Source organism: Falco peregrinus, chromosome 1 (assembly GCF_023634155.1).
Source record: "Falco peregrinus isolate bFalPer1 chromosome 1, bFalPer1.pri, whole genome shotgun sequence".
Classification (NCBI taxonomy): domain Eukaryota; kingdom Metazoa; phylum Chordata; class Aves; order Falconiformes; family Falconidae; genus Falco; species Falco peregrinus.
The window spans coordinates 77,025,897-77,039,285 of NC_073721.1; the positions used below are offsets into that span (position 1 = coordinate 77,025,897).

The following is a 13,389-nucleotide window of genomic DNA, read 5'->3' on the forward strand; positions in this document are numbered from 1 at the left end:
CCTTGTCTGCTGAGAGCTTATATTTGGGAGTGAATTATAATACATGAACTGAAACTACAGCTAGTTTTGATACTCTGAGTAATGCTGAACGCCCAATGAAAATACATTTTAAGTTAGTAGAAGGTATGGTTTGCTCTTTTATTTCAAGCAGGCTAATCTCAACAGTGTGCTTTCTTTGATCTGCAGGCTTCATCTGATAGCTTGCGGAGCAGCCTTTGTCTTCCTTTGTTTTCCTATCAGATTTTCACATTACTTCTTACAATAAAAATTCCCACCAGTGGATGCATTCTGTAACTTGTTCCAAACTCTTGCCACCTCAGCCTTTGTATTTCTGATGATGAACTTTTCAAAGATAAAAGGAAAGATGAGCTCAAACAGTGATGTGATCAGGACCTTCTCAGCTACTTTCACTTTTCTGGAACTGTTGCTGTTCAGGATATGCTCTTTGGCAGTAGAAATTCGGTGGTTATGTAAACGTAAAGGATACAGCACTGACTTAAAAAGACCCTGCTTATTTTTGGAATGCATTTCTTTGTTCTTGTGGGGTAAAAAAGTCATTTGCCATCTGGATTTACATGAAAAGTATTAACAGTCTCTGATACTGCATATTGTGTACATCTTAATCTCACCAGCATGTTACTTTGAACTTATTTTTTCACTAATTTAATGAGTTTTATACTTAAGAAAAAAAAAACTACAATCCATACAAAAGAGAAATTCCTTTCTTCATGTGACTATTTTAGCTTTTTTAATGCTCTGTTTAAATAAAATGGTTTTTTACCCTTTTGTTTTGTGTAACTCTCAGGTCAGAATACGTGAACCTGTGGAGGGGGTGGTATGTTTTCTGCAACCTGACCCTGCTTACAGCCAAGCAAATGTTTGAGTGCTGTTTGTGGGCTGTAAATACCACCATGCTTTAACTCAATTTTTATAATTGTTTCTATTGTGACATGTTTGTGCAGATACTGCACAACCTATTAGTAACTATGTTAAGGTGCTACAACTACTTTTGTTGTAAAATAATTGTGGGTTAAAACTGAAAGTGTTGCCTTTTATGATTTCATTCTCTTGTGTCTGTTTTTAGCAGAATGGAATTTAAAATGGAAATGAAAGGGAAAGGAAACTTGAAGTTTGGTGTGCATCAGTGCCTTGCAATTTTGAAAATAATTTTTAGATTATCTGTCATGGAAAAACAAGATATTTGTAATTGAAAGATAGACTGTCATCCTTCAGTCTTTCCATTGGTCTTTCAGGTCTCCCTTTTGAACTTGTTTAACTCACCTATGAAAAAAAAGTGATAATAGGATTATAGAAAGTAAGTACAATGTAACAAAAAGAGACTTTTTAAGGATACAGTTATCTATAAATTAAGTGAAAATGAGCAACTAGGCAAAGAGGAGACTAGGATTATTACCTCCATTGAGGAGAAGGCAGATTGGGTTTTCCCATTCATGCCTTTGTACTAACTTTAGCCCTGTTCGTTGTGCGGGTATCAAAGGGAATCCGGATTTATTACGGTGATAGCATTTAGATCACAGGTTCTTAGGAAACCAGCCTGCATTGTTTCTGCTAGGCATGGACAACATGTTTTCTTAGCAGTGATAAGCATTTGCAATTTGCATGCCGGCTAGTAGTTCTTTTTATTCTGTAAATAATGTCAGAGAGATTTGTGTACAGATATGCAAATAGTATAAGAGCCTTTATAATTAATTTGCTGTCTTCTGTAATAGATCTGGTGAAGGTGCTACAAAATTTCTGTAATATGCCATCTGTTTTGTATGTTTTCTGGTTGACATGCAATCACTTGAAAAATATGTCAATAGCAGAAAAAAAGAGGCAGGATATTTCTCTCTCATGTATTTCTGTTTGTGGAATGTGCAAAATACCTTAAAACTATTTTAATAGTAAGAGAATCAGTCTTTATAGTCTGCTACCATCCTATTCCTTTGCCTTCTTTAACGTATGCCTATAGGACAGGAATTCTGTGTTTGCAGAACAGGGTCTTAAAGACAGATATTTTGAGATCTGAGAAAAAAAAAATTGTTACCTTCTTATATCCTAAAACCTAAGCTTCTTTAACAGTGTTTGTTATGTCTTGAAGTCAACAACATGTACAGTTACAATAGGTAAAAGTGGGTGCATGCTGCAGTGTGTAAGGTTGGGTCTGTAAAAATACTGAATCCTGCTACATTTGCATGCAGTGTGTGGAACAGAACTACCTGAATCTGAAATGAGACTTCTGAATAATGCTTTACTGCAAGCAAAACCAGACTAGAATGCAATGCTGCGCCATACCAGTACTTTCCAGAACATCCCAAGTGTATCAAATATTTTTTGTATTTATCAGCTGCTGAATGCATCTGGTATAAAAACCTAAACACACAAATGATCCTATAAAAAGAGGGGTAAGGAATGGAGATCTGCTACAGGAAGTCTGCCAAAAATACTACAGACAGATGAAGAAGTCCTAAGAAAAATAATACTTCAGTGCATCTGTTCAATGTTGTCAGACTAATAGTGCATGACAATTATCGGTGACTGTCTTTCCAAGTGTAGCATTTTTGTTGTCAAGATGGTTTTTATCAACAGGTAACCACAACTAATCTAAAAGCATTTCTGAATTCTGAGAATCGAGAGGAAAAGTCTGGCACATAATAGTTTTCTGGAACTGCATATTTTGATATTGGAGAAGTAAACATTATTATTAATTTTCTTTACCAAACTATAGATAGCCCCTCATTTTTTGAGGGTAATGATTGCATTTTTTCTAAAGCATATGATATGAAAGTGACTGATAACAGCTGTAGAATTGGAAGTGATTTGATCTAAGGAGGGCTTTTGTTTACTGGGAATGCACTGTGTGGGATAAGAGATTAAGTGACAGTTTTAAAGGGCGATACTGTTTTCAAACTGTAGGACACACACACACGCACAAGAAAGTTCACAACACATTATATCCTGCCTCTACTTGGAAGAAAATACTAGTTTACCTTCAGAGTTGAAGGACTTTTCTCCTACTTCTCATTTTGGAAACCAACAGGCTAATAATACATTTTCCTTCAGTATGGTCTCTTGTTAAAGAAAGCAAAGGGGAAAAAAAAGTGTTTGGACAGATTTAGAAGTTCACAAATGCCAAGTGGGAAGGCTTCACAACTGCTGTAAACTGGATGTTTGCACATTCACACAGAGTGTGAATACAGATTTTAACCTTTTCGTATGGAATCTTGTATGCTGAGTAATTGACAGGTGAGAACTATATTCCCTTCTTGGGCTCCCATCTCTGTTATTTCCTAGGCACAAGACTAGACAGGGGTCAGAAATGGAGCATCAGTAATAGAAGCCAGAAGCTGAAAGTAGGACGAATGTTGGGAGAACTGGAGCTATTGCTAAAACCTCTTCGTTTTTCATACATGCAACAGCTCACTTGGAAGTCAAACTGTTTAATGGATGTTTGGGGATTTCCTCTTGGCGTGATGTTTTTCAGACTGTGTTCCTGAGGTGGGAGTGGGTTCAGTCTATGCCTGTGATATTTGTGCCAATATTAAATTTCTTAAAAAAACATTTCTAGTAAATTATAGGCTGTCAATGTATGTACAATACTACGTGGAACAAATGCATTTTAGGGAGCTTCTTTTGATGTGATTATCCTTGTCTATAGGGAAGTATGTGTGTGGGGTGTAATACAGATCAGAGGCTCGGCCACTTGGTGTACATGTAGAGGGGAGAGCAGCTAACAATTCTGTCTCTCCATAAACCACATACTCGACACTGCTTAAATACTATCTTTTATAAACTTCGGGGGTCTGGTAGTGTTGAAGATAAAAATTAAACTTTGAAACAAGACAAGAAAATCCTGCATGGGGATTGTGTTCATATAGAGGTCATATGCAAAAGTCTGCCTTGGTTGTGCTTTAAAGACAAGAAGTTAGGCATAGCCTTTGTGCATTTATTACAATTCATGGCTGTGATGCAAAGATTTCTTTTGTCTTTTCTTCCCTCAAGCCTTAGAGTACCATTGAACATCCTGATCTTTCTGCCGTACCGTCAAACACAGTTTCACCCTATGTCCTCTTTAAACTAAATAGCTTGAATTTCAATCAGAATATACCATTTTTTAAAATGCATTTGTGGTTTATGGTTTTCTAAGCCATGTAGTGCCTGCTCTGCTTGATTCTTTCCACCCCATGTTTATTGCTGAACACTTGTTTTCTTACCTGGGCTAGAGTTAGCAAGGATGTGAGGAAGCATGGCCTGTGCTTGCATGCAGGTCAGTAAAGTGCAACAAAGTCTTACTGTAAGAGGTCTTATTCCAGCCCATTCCACTGATTTATTTCCTCTTACTGGAAGCTCTCCTGTTGCTATCGATGCTAGTAATTTAATTGACAGTTATAGTCAAATGTTAGTTTTCAGAGATTTGATTTTGGTGAGTATTAACTAAGCTGTTGGAATTCTTGGTTGTTAAAACTGGGGTTGAAATTTTTCACATTTATCTGAGGCATCTGTGTTTTCTGAATCTGGCTAGAACAGTACCCTAAGAAAAGGCTTGCTTGCAAATTTGCAGCTTCCCAGTGTTATGACTCTCCTACTATCAAAGAAAAAAATGGAGAGGTAAAGTTAATATCTTTTTCAGAGCTTGCAGATATTTGACTGATGTTGAGTTAGTCTTTTTAGCAAAAGCTTGTATTTCCCAGCTCTGCTAACTAGAGTTTAGGGTTTTTAACTTCTTTCATAAAAAGGGTATTATAATATCAGAATTCTGTTGAGACAAGTAAAACAAAGACAGTCTCTGGCAAATCTAGGCTTTAATTATAAACATTTCCTTCAAACACATTTTATTTTATAAACTGCATGGTTACATACGTACAAATAATGGGCAGGTTTACTGATAGATAATTTTATGTTGTTATTTTTCAATGTCCCTTTAAAAAAGTTTTTGATCAGTTGCAGTAGTTTCCTCAATTATAATTGTGATTACTTTTGACGAGGAGATTGGAGAAGACAGCAGAAGAAATATAGCATGTTTAGATTAAAACAATTAATGTTTAAGAAATATTTGATTTGTCTGTAGTGAAACAACATTATCAACCATCATTTTAATTCATGACGTGTAGCGTTTGGGCTAGGAGATATGTCAATGCATCACTAGTGTAGGATTCCTGACAAGACAGTAGGTAACATGTTCTGTTTACTGTTTTGTTGCCAATATTGACAAGAGGCAAATGCAAACTCTCAAATACCAACTTAGCTGGAATTTTTTTTCTGCCTTAAAAATCTAGAGTGTAGGTTGTTTACGAGTTTGCTTATCTTGGAATTACTCCTTTAACTCAGGAGTTAGTGACTGTAGATTCAAGAGTGTTGGTTTCAGTGCAGTGTATGGGCACGGAAATGAAGAATCTCCAAAGGGTCAAGGTGCCCAAGATGAGCTGCTGTGGCAAGGCGGGTAGCCCTTGTGAACTCAGTACTGGTAACTTTCAGTTTAGTATAGACACAACGATTAAATTGTGGTGGAAGGAACAAGCCAGCAGTTCTGGACTTCCTTAGTGCAGGTAGCTGCTATTTAAACTGGAAATCCGTGGCAATTACCTCGATGACAAGAGCATCCTTGTGACACACTGCCTGCCTTTTGGGGATCCTGTGTGATGAGCAGCCGTTTGGTAGAGTTTTCAGAGACAGCAGCTAGGAGAAGCAAGCTCAGGATTTCAGCTGGTTATTACAGTGCTGAAGTGCAAAGCAGGTAAACTTCTTATTATCAACACTTGACAAATACTGCTGTTACTGTCATATACTGTCCACTGTCAGGTTTTGTGTGAGAGCTGGGGCCACTATCTGTTCCATCAGCTACTCCAGCACCTTCTTCTGGGACTCCTTGTTCTGGTACTTGTCTTTCCCAGCAGACCAATGGCCTCAATGCTTGTGAGATGCGTTGGCAACAAGGGGTACTGGTTGAAACATTTTGTGGTTTTGTAGTGTGTGAGGTAGGCCTGCCACAGTATGTATGTAATCTGTGAAAATAACATATTTTGGGGATGATTTGCATTTTTTTGATGCTGGTGATGCATGTGAATATTTACAGATGTAAATGAAAAAGAGTATTTAGAGAGCAGTTAGAAAGAAGTATGAACACTTGCTTTTGCAGAGGATTTTGAACACATCCTCTTTCACCAAATGTGAGGCTGTGTTCTGTGTTGGAAGATGAGTAATAATGCATTTCTTCATAAGCTCTTTTCAAGGCAGATAACCTTGGTAGTTATGGCAAATTGATCCTTACACCAGTTTTGCCATATTACGTCCTCTGTGTCCTTCAGAAAGTTTGCTGTAGTTGGAAATAACTAATTCCTTTGAACTGATGCTGATTATTTTTTTGTTTGTTTGGTTGGTTGGTTTTTTGTTTTTCCCCCACCTCTCAAATTGACTGGTGGTGTTTAAGAGAAATGAGTTCACTTGTGGGCATGGGGTGCATATGCTGAAAGAATTAGCCAAGAAAACAGATTTGGAGTTTCAGGTTTAAGTTTGGTTTTTTTTTTTGTTTGTTTTTTTTTTGTTTTTTTTTTTTTTTTTAATGTAGTGATGAAAATGAAAGCACACCACTACTCTTTTAAGACTTCTGTGAAACTTACTTGTTGTAATTTCAATTACAGTAACTAGCTGCTTTACATGCACTTTACAAGTTAATTATAAGCTGTTTGAATAGATTTTTGCTCTTGATTGCTTGTTTTGGATATGGCTCCTATTAAACATCTTTGCTAACCCATGAACAGCTGTGAATTGAAGTACATAGCGACTCACTGTTTCTGATTAGGTGAAGAATACTGACTGGTGCATGATTAAAGACTCTACTGTTGCATGTGTGGATATCTGTGTATACCTGAGCATCCGGTGTTTGTCTTTGACACTTCTGTAGCCACAGATGGAGAAGTAGTAAGGACACCAGCTAAAACTGATTGTCTCTGTGTAATCTGTGATACAGTGTTTAGCACTTTCCATTGAGTTGATTTATCTTTAAATTAGGTGAAACCTCACTGCAAATCAGACTTTATAGATGAACATACAAATTACACCCAATACCAAAAAGCGTTTCTAGTTAATCAAAAGCACTGCATTCTGGTCTTAAATTTCCACCTCTTCCCCCCGCCCCCCTCTGTTTTTGTTTTGTTTTGTTTTAATTTTATTTCTATTTTTTTTAGTGAGTGACAGTTGCTTCAGGAACCTTGCCGAGGATCGTAGTGGGATAAACCTTAAAGATCTGGTCCAAGACCCTTCTTTGTGAGTATCTGGCTCTTATTGCTAAGCAAAGAAAAACTTCTTCATGATATCATTGTGAGTAGTTTTGTAATTATATAAAGAAGTAGTATGATGAAGTATACTTAGTGTTTTAGTGGTAATATGCTTGCCAAGTTGTTAGTCTGTCATATAGACAAATATTATTAGAACAACGTTGCTTTTTACATGCTTCTGTTCATGAACTAACATCTAGTGAGCACATATGGTAAAGGGCACAAGAGTCATTAGAGGTAACAGATTGTGCATGTTGGTATTTCTATGGAGGAGTTGTGTGCACATTGTTGCCCTCCTTTTTTAAGGAGGAACTGTATATAAATTAGGAATTACTGGATAATTATGTTATCATCAGTTATCTTAACATGTAGAATCTCTTTTATCTGATTTCATACAGCTGATATTTATTTCCTCCTCTACTACCTGTTTTAATTCAAGTGTATGAGCAGATGATCCAGTTTTTACTTCATGGCAAGCCTAGTGCTCTTCATTTCAATGTTGTATTTTCCTCTAAGATAAAATTCAACCTCATGAGCTCTGAGCCAGACGTGAAATGATATCAAAACTTCTTGTGGGTTTTTTGTTTTTTGGTTTGTTTTTTTCTCTTCAGTTAACTTCAGTACTAGCTGAAAATGTTCTTGCTAGTGTGCACAAGTGTAGCACTTCTTATGAGGGAAGGGAAAGATGGGTAAAATTCACATATTTTTACCATGAATGATAGTGCATTCCACAGTGGGTCCTAACATGATGGGCATTTATACTGGCAGAGCACATTTTTCAATATTTGTTGAGAAGTAGTGGAAAATAAGGTATATTTGACATCTGATTTCAGTTACAGAGCTTTTTTAGTAATGAAGTAGATGCATAATCTGTTTTGACATTTTGCTACAGGCAAATGGCATCTATGCATATATACATCTGTTCTTGGGAATTTTTGACATAGTATATGTAATATTTGATAATTTATACTTCTGAAACCATAGAGGAACAGGGGACAAGTGTAAATATTGCTTGAGATTCACCGAATTAATACAATGGGTACATTTTTAAGAATTACTATCCAAGTGCTGAAGTCAAGACTATTTCAAAGGTCTTAATTTTCAGTGAAAATCTGCCTTTTGGGTGTTTGGGGTTTTGTTTTCTTTTGGGGAATTGTATGTGGGTTTTTGAGCTACAGGTATGCTGGTGTGCTTCACATAGTTTTGGTTTTGCAAGTCTGGAGTTTACTTTCAGTAAGGATAAATTGCCTTTGTTGTAGAATGATCTTTTTCCTTACTGTTTATCAAAAGTGATGAAATCTTCTAGTTTCCTCCCCTGACCATAACATAAATGAAGACGACTGTAATCTGCAAAATAAATTAAATGGATTTCTGTTGCTTATAGCATAACAAGCATAAGTGACTGTAATGTAGCCATTTTTATAACTTTGAAAGAGTAAATGAAGTCTCAAAACATCTGTTAGGTCTCAAGGACTGTTCATGGCACTTCAATTATATAATAGATTATAATGCAAGAAATGTCTTTTTCCTGTCTAATGATAGGAATGTATAGACCTTTTTTGTCTTTCCAAATCGATATTCTTGCAGTTTTACAACTGAATAAAGAGTATTAAGAGTTCTTGCAAAATACGTAATTGCGTGAGTGAATCTCCAAAAATGAAGAAACTATCTAAGGCTATATTGTTCAGCCCAGCCTTTTGTAGGTGACTCTAAGGTCCCATGGCATCTGAATTCTTTATTATGCAAAGAGAAATGCAAGGGACAGCATGGGACTGAAGCATGAAAGTGCCAGTGAAAAAGATGTTTTAACCTTTTTGGAAATACGAATAAAGGTTAGTTAAAATCTTTAGAGTATTTGGCTAAGGTTTTCACCTATAGTGACACCTGAAATACCAAAATAGCATTAAATTCATATTTAAAGATTAGGATTTCTTTGATGCTAGTTTGCTCTGACTGTAGATGAACTGCCTCTTTTCTTTGTAATCTAATATCAGATACCAACATGAGATTTACATAAAATATTCTGCTGCTTTCTCTGCAAATGGCTCTGTCACTCTCAAGGTTTGTAGTGCATTTGTAATGTTTGACACTATATAAAATAGTTTTACAAAGAGAATGCGAGAGATTTTAGGTTCATTAGCATATAAATAGGTAATCAGTGTATACTTTTAACAGGAGTTCACATTACTAGCAGATGATGGGTTAGCAGTAGAGGTAGAAATTCAGTATAATACACCAAGAGGATAGTATAAAAAGAAGTTTAAGTGGTTTTAGAACTGTGACACCGTTTTGAATGGTGCCCATTTCTTGTGAGACTTTGCTGCTTCATATGGTTGTCTAAGCTACACTGGCATCTCCCTTGTTGTTTGCCACTCTTAGCTCCATCATAGACAACTTCTCTTTTGTTACCGCAGAAGGCTTTTCCTGAAGGGCTGAAAGTGTGTCTTTACATTCAAATGAAACTCTATACAGCATCACAGGGTTTTTTGATTAGTGTCTGATTTATATCAAGTGTGCCTAACAGTCGTCTTTTCCCCAACTGATTTCCCAGCTAGAGCAGCCAGAATTCTGTAAACTTGATCTGCTTTCTATTCTGTCATAATATAAATATAAAATAAAAGCTCTGCTGCTCAAATCAGGAGTTTGGTCATCCCTTTCTATTTGTATGTGTTTTACTCTGTCAATGAAAATAGAAATGCCGCTTAAAAAACCCCAAAGCATATCAGATAAAGTGAGGAGTTTACTGGCTGATTTTGGGAGAAGGAAGCATGTGACAACTTTACAATTAAACCTCATTTTATAGTTAATTACAGAAAAGTGGAATTTGAACAAAAAAATTGATTAGAGGTTCAGCTGAAAAGGTGAGTTAACTGCTGTCCTTTATTTATTGCAGCGGATCATGAAATCATAGAATGGTTTGGGTTGGAAGGGACTTCAAAGATCATCTAGTCCCAACCCTCCTGCAATGAGAAGGGACATCTTCAACTAGATTAGGTTGCTCAGAGCCCTGTGATTTCTCTGTGCTATACAGAGTCCAGTTTTGGACACAAATCTTAAAGTTATAGAGGTGTGTAGGAGAACAGCAATAGGAGAAGGTAGTTACTGGCATGCATGACAGGTGTCACTTAATTCAGAAAATTATAGTGGAAGAGAGGAAGTATGAGTTGCTGACAATGTAAAAGATTATTAAAAGGATTGTTCTTTTTGGCTGATGAGAAAGAATTAGTTCAACTTACAACAGATGAGATTGTTTGGATAGTTGGAAAAAAATTTAAATGTCAGTGCAACAAAGAAACTGGAATCTATGTCTAAGAATGCTGGGAAGAGCCCTGTATATTATGGTTTGTGTATACTTGATCCTGTGTAAGCGCAGACAGCTGGAAGGGCAACTTTCCCAACCACCCCCCATTCCACTTCTATGAAAAAGGTATGCATTCTGGCAATTTGGCATCAGTGTAGTTAATATGACCAAAACCCAGATGGAATTTATATAGGAATTATATAGGATTCCTGTATAGGTAACTTAATGTGGCTATGAATATTCAAAGTCCAGCCCTGCCAGCCATTCCGGTAACACATTAAAGATATTTAAAATTTTGCATTCTACAGAGGAGATTTATCTACATGAGAAGACTATAGGTGTATTTCCATGAATGGTCCTAAATAGCAAAGCTGCAGACAACAGGTGTAATTGGAGGAACTAGGCTGGTGGTTCTTAGATGGTGGTACAGATGTTCTTCAGACTATATTCATCTGAGGTAAAATGCAATGAACATCTGAAAATACTAGCAAAGTCCTGCTTTTGTGAGGAGATCTTTGAGGCTCTGTATCAAGGCAAAATTTCTTAAGCTGATGCTCAAGGAAAGACAGAAAACTGATTAGTTCATTTGACTCCTCACTCAGGAGCAGACTGAATGTTACCCTCTTTCTTCCCCTCATTCTCCACCCTCAATACCCAGTCTGTGCTTAGGAGAGAAATGGGTTAGATAGAATTCAATATGGCTATCACCTGAAACTCTTCCTAGGTTCTTTACTACTGAAATTTTTCGAACTGTAAGTTACTTAAATACAACTCTGAAGCATAATATCAAATCATTAGAGGGTTAGGTATACCTCTACCTACTTGAAGCAAAAATTCTATTTGTAGACATTCCAAAGTTTTAGCTCGTAGCTTCACTTTATAAGATGTTCCTTTCAGCTCTAGCCTGTATATGGACATTTATAAAATACTTGTCTAGACAGAAAGGAGGATGCTTTTAATCCTTCTGTGCAATTCAGTAGCTGCAGCTGCACGTAATCACTGATAGGCATTTGTTTTGGAAACATCTTCAGAGCTTCTTCAAGATAAGCAAGATCCAAAAGATTCTGAATAGCTTCTTTATTTCTAGGCAAAATCAAATCACATCTAAACTGTTTCATATCACCTTCAGATTAGCTGACTTCAATTAAGAGAGGATAGATAATCTAAAAGGTAAGAACAGGTAACTTTTGACAGGAGATTAGAAGTAATTTTAATACCTGTATACTACAGAAGCTGGTTTGTTTGTGTTTGGTTTTTTTTTTTTTTGTAAAAGTTGTGAGAAGAAAATGTTATTTATCCTCTGTGTAGTTCTATTAGAAAGACAACCAAGATGCTAATAATCCACAAGTTTAACAGGTCTGTGTTAGAAACTCCTGGATGAACTTTGCATTCCATTTGTCTGTGATGGGAGATAGAAGTCTGACAGAAGTTGTCTTTGTCACTGCTTTGTTGTATTTTACAACCTTGGGAGGAGGAGTTAGATACTTTTTCTGGGGAGGAGTTGAGAGAGTTTTATAATTTGTCACGTAATCTTAAGGACTGAAGGTGATGAAGGAATTCTTGAGGAGCTCTGGTTTGTTGGTTTTTTTGGGGTTTTTTTGGTTTTTTTTTTATCTTACTGAGGACATAATCTATACTGTAGGATTGAAGACCACATAAATACAGTGTTAAGTCTGTGGATGTAAAATTTCACAGTGTTGATCTTCAGTTGAAAGAGCCTGTCTAGCAGTTGTTGAGGATAACTGGAAGTATTGTAGTTTGTTCTTTCTGGGTTTTGGTCATTTGAAAATCAGTAGCATATTCTGTCTTGTTGAAGGTTACAAATCCTGCGTTCTGATGATACCAGTTCTCTCCCTCTCCCCTTTATGCAGCCTTTCTAGTTTTTCAGTGCCTGTTATAATACATGAATATCATGCCTGTTTCTTTTATTTAACTGCTGGTCGCAGTAATGCAGTATAAAGAGGAAACATTTCTTTTGTAATCCTATCCGCAGCATTGTTTTGCAGCAGTATTCTAGCAGGAGTTCATGCTTAGTTGTTTGTCCATCACTTGACTGTACTAGCACGTTTTCCCTAATAGTAGGCCTGCCTTACAAAAATACTTCTCTTGTCTCCTGTTAGTGACCTTATCTGTAAGCATCAAGTGATTTCATCAGCTGATCTTTGTCAGGACTGGAGGACTTGGTTACACAGAGGAGTAATTCTGAGATCTAACAGAATTACAGCCTATTTTAAGTATAGCATCTAATGAAAAAGTTGTACTTGGCAAACCTCCAAAGATCTGATACCTACCTAAAGTAATTGATGATGAGTCTGATCTAATAAGCACTTCTTAAAATCTGTATAAATAGAATTGGCCTCGTGCTATTCTGATGGCTTGCTATTAGTCTGGGGGAGTGAGTGAGACAAGCCTTTATCTGCTTCGACCGCAAGCAGAGTTCAAATGTGCCTGAGAAAATTGTATTTACCCTCCTTTGAGATAATTAAACGTATATACCTTAAGTGGCCAAAGTTTCTTGTTTCTTCTCAGGCCATTTTCCCCGCTTGGCTTCTCTATAGTCCAACCAGACTCCATCAAATTTTTACCTCCAGTCATATGAACAAATACCTAAACATATTGTAAGGGGCTCTCTGTTTAGGCATAGTGATTATCCGAGGGAAACCTACTTTTCAACTTCGTTGAAGACTTTATCCATTACTTGTGCTTGAGAAAAGAATTTTCTCAACATACAAGATTCCTTGGCAGTTAGTAGCAAAAATTGCTAATATTGCACGCATTTTTCTTTGGCTGTTTAGGCTTAATGACTCATAAACC

At 36.5% G+C, this 13,389-nt stretch overlaps 1 protein-coding gene across 9 annotated transcripts in view; it reads left to right on the plus strand.

Moving 5' to 3' along the window:
- Nucleotides 1-13,389, plus strand: part of GPHN (gephyrin) — a 297,031-nt gene that overhangs the window by 88,187 nt on the left and 195,455 nt on the right. For 8 of the 9 annotated variants that reach the window (XM_027777278.2, XM_013305412.3, XM_027777280.2 and 5 more), the window contains exon 2: nt 7,185-7,263. In XM_027777278.2, coding sequence (XP_027633079.1) covers nt 7,185-7,263 — 79 coding nt within the window. Of the gene's footprint in view, nt 1-7,184; nt 7,318-13,389 lie in introns of all 9 variants that reach the window. The other variant, XM_055800368.1, reaches the window with a different exon arrangement.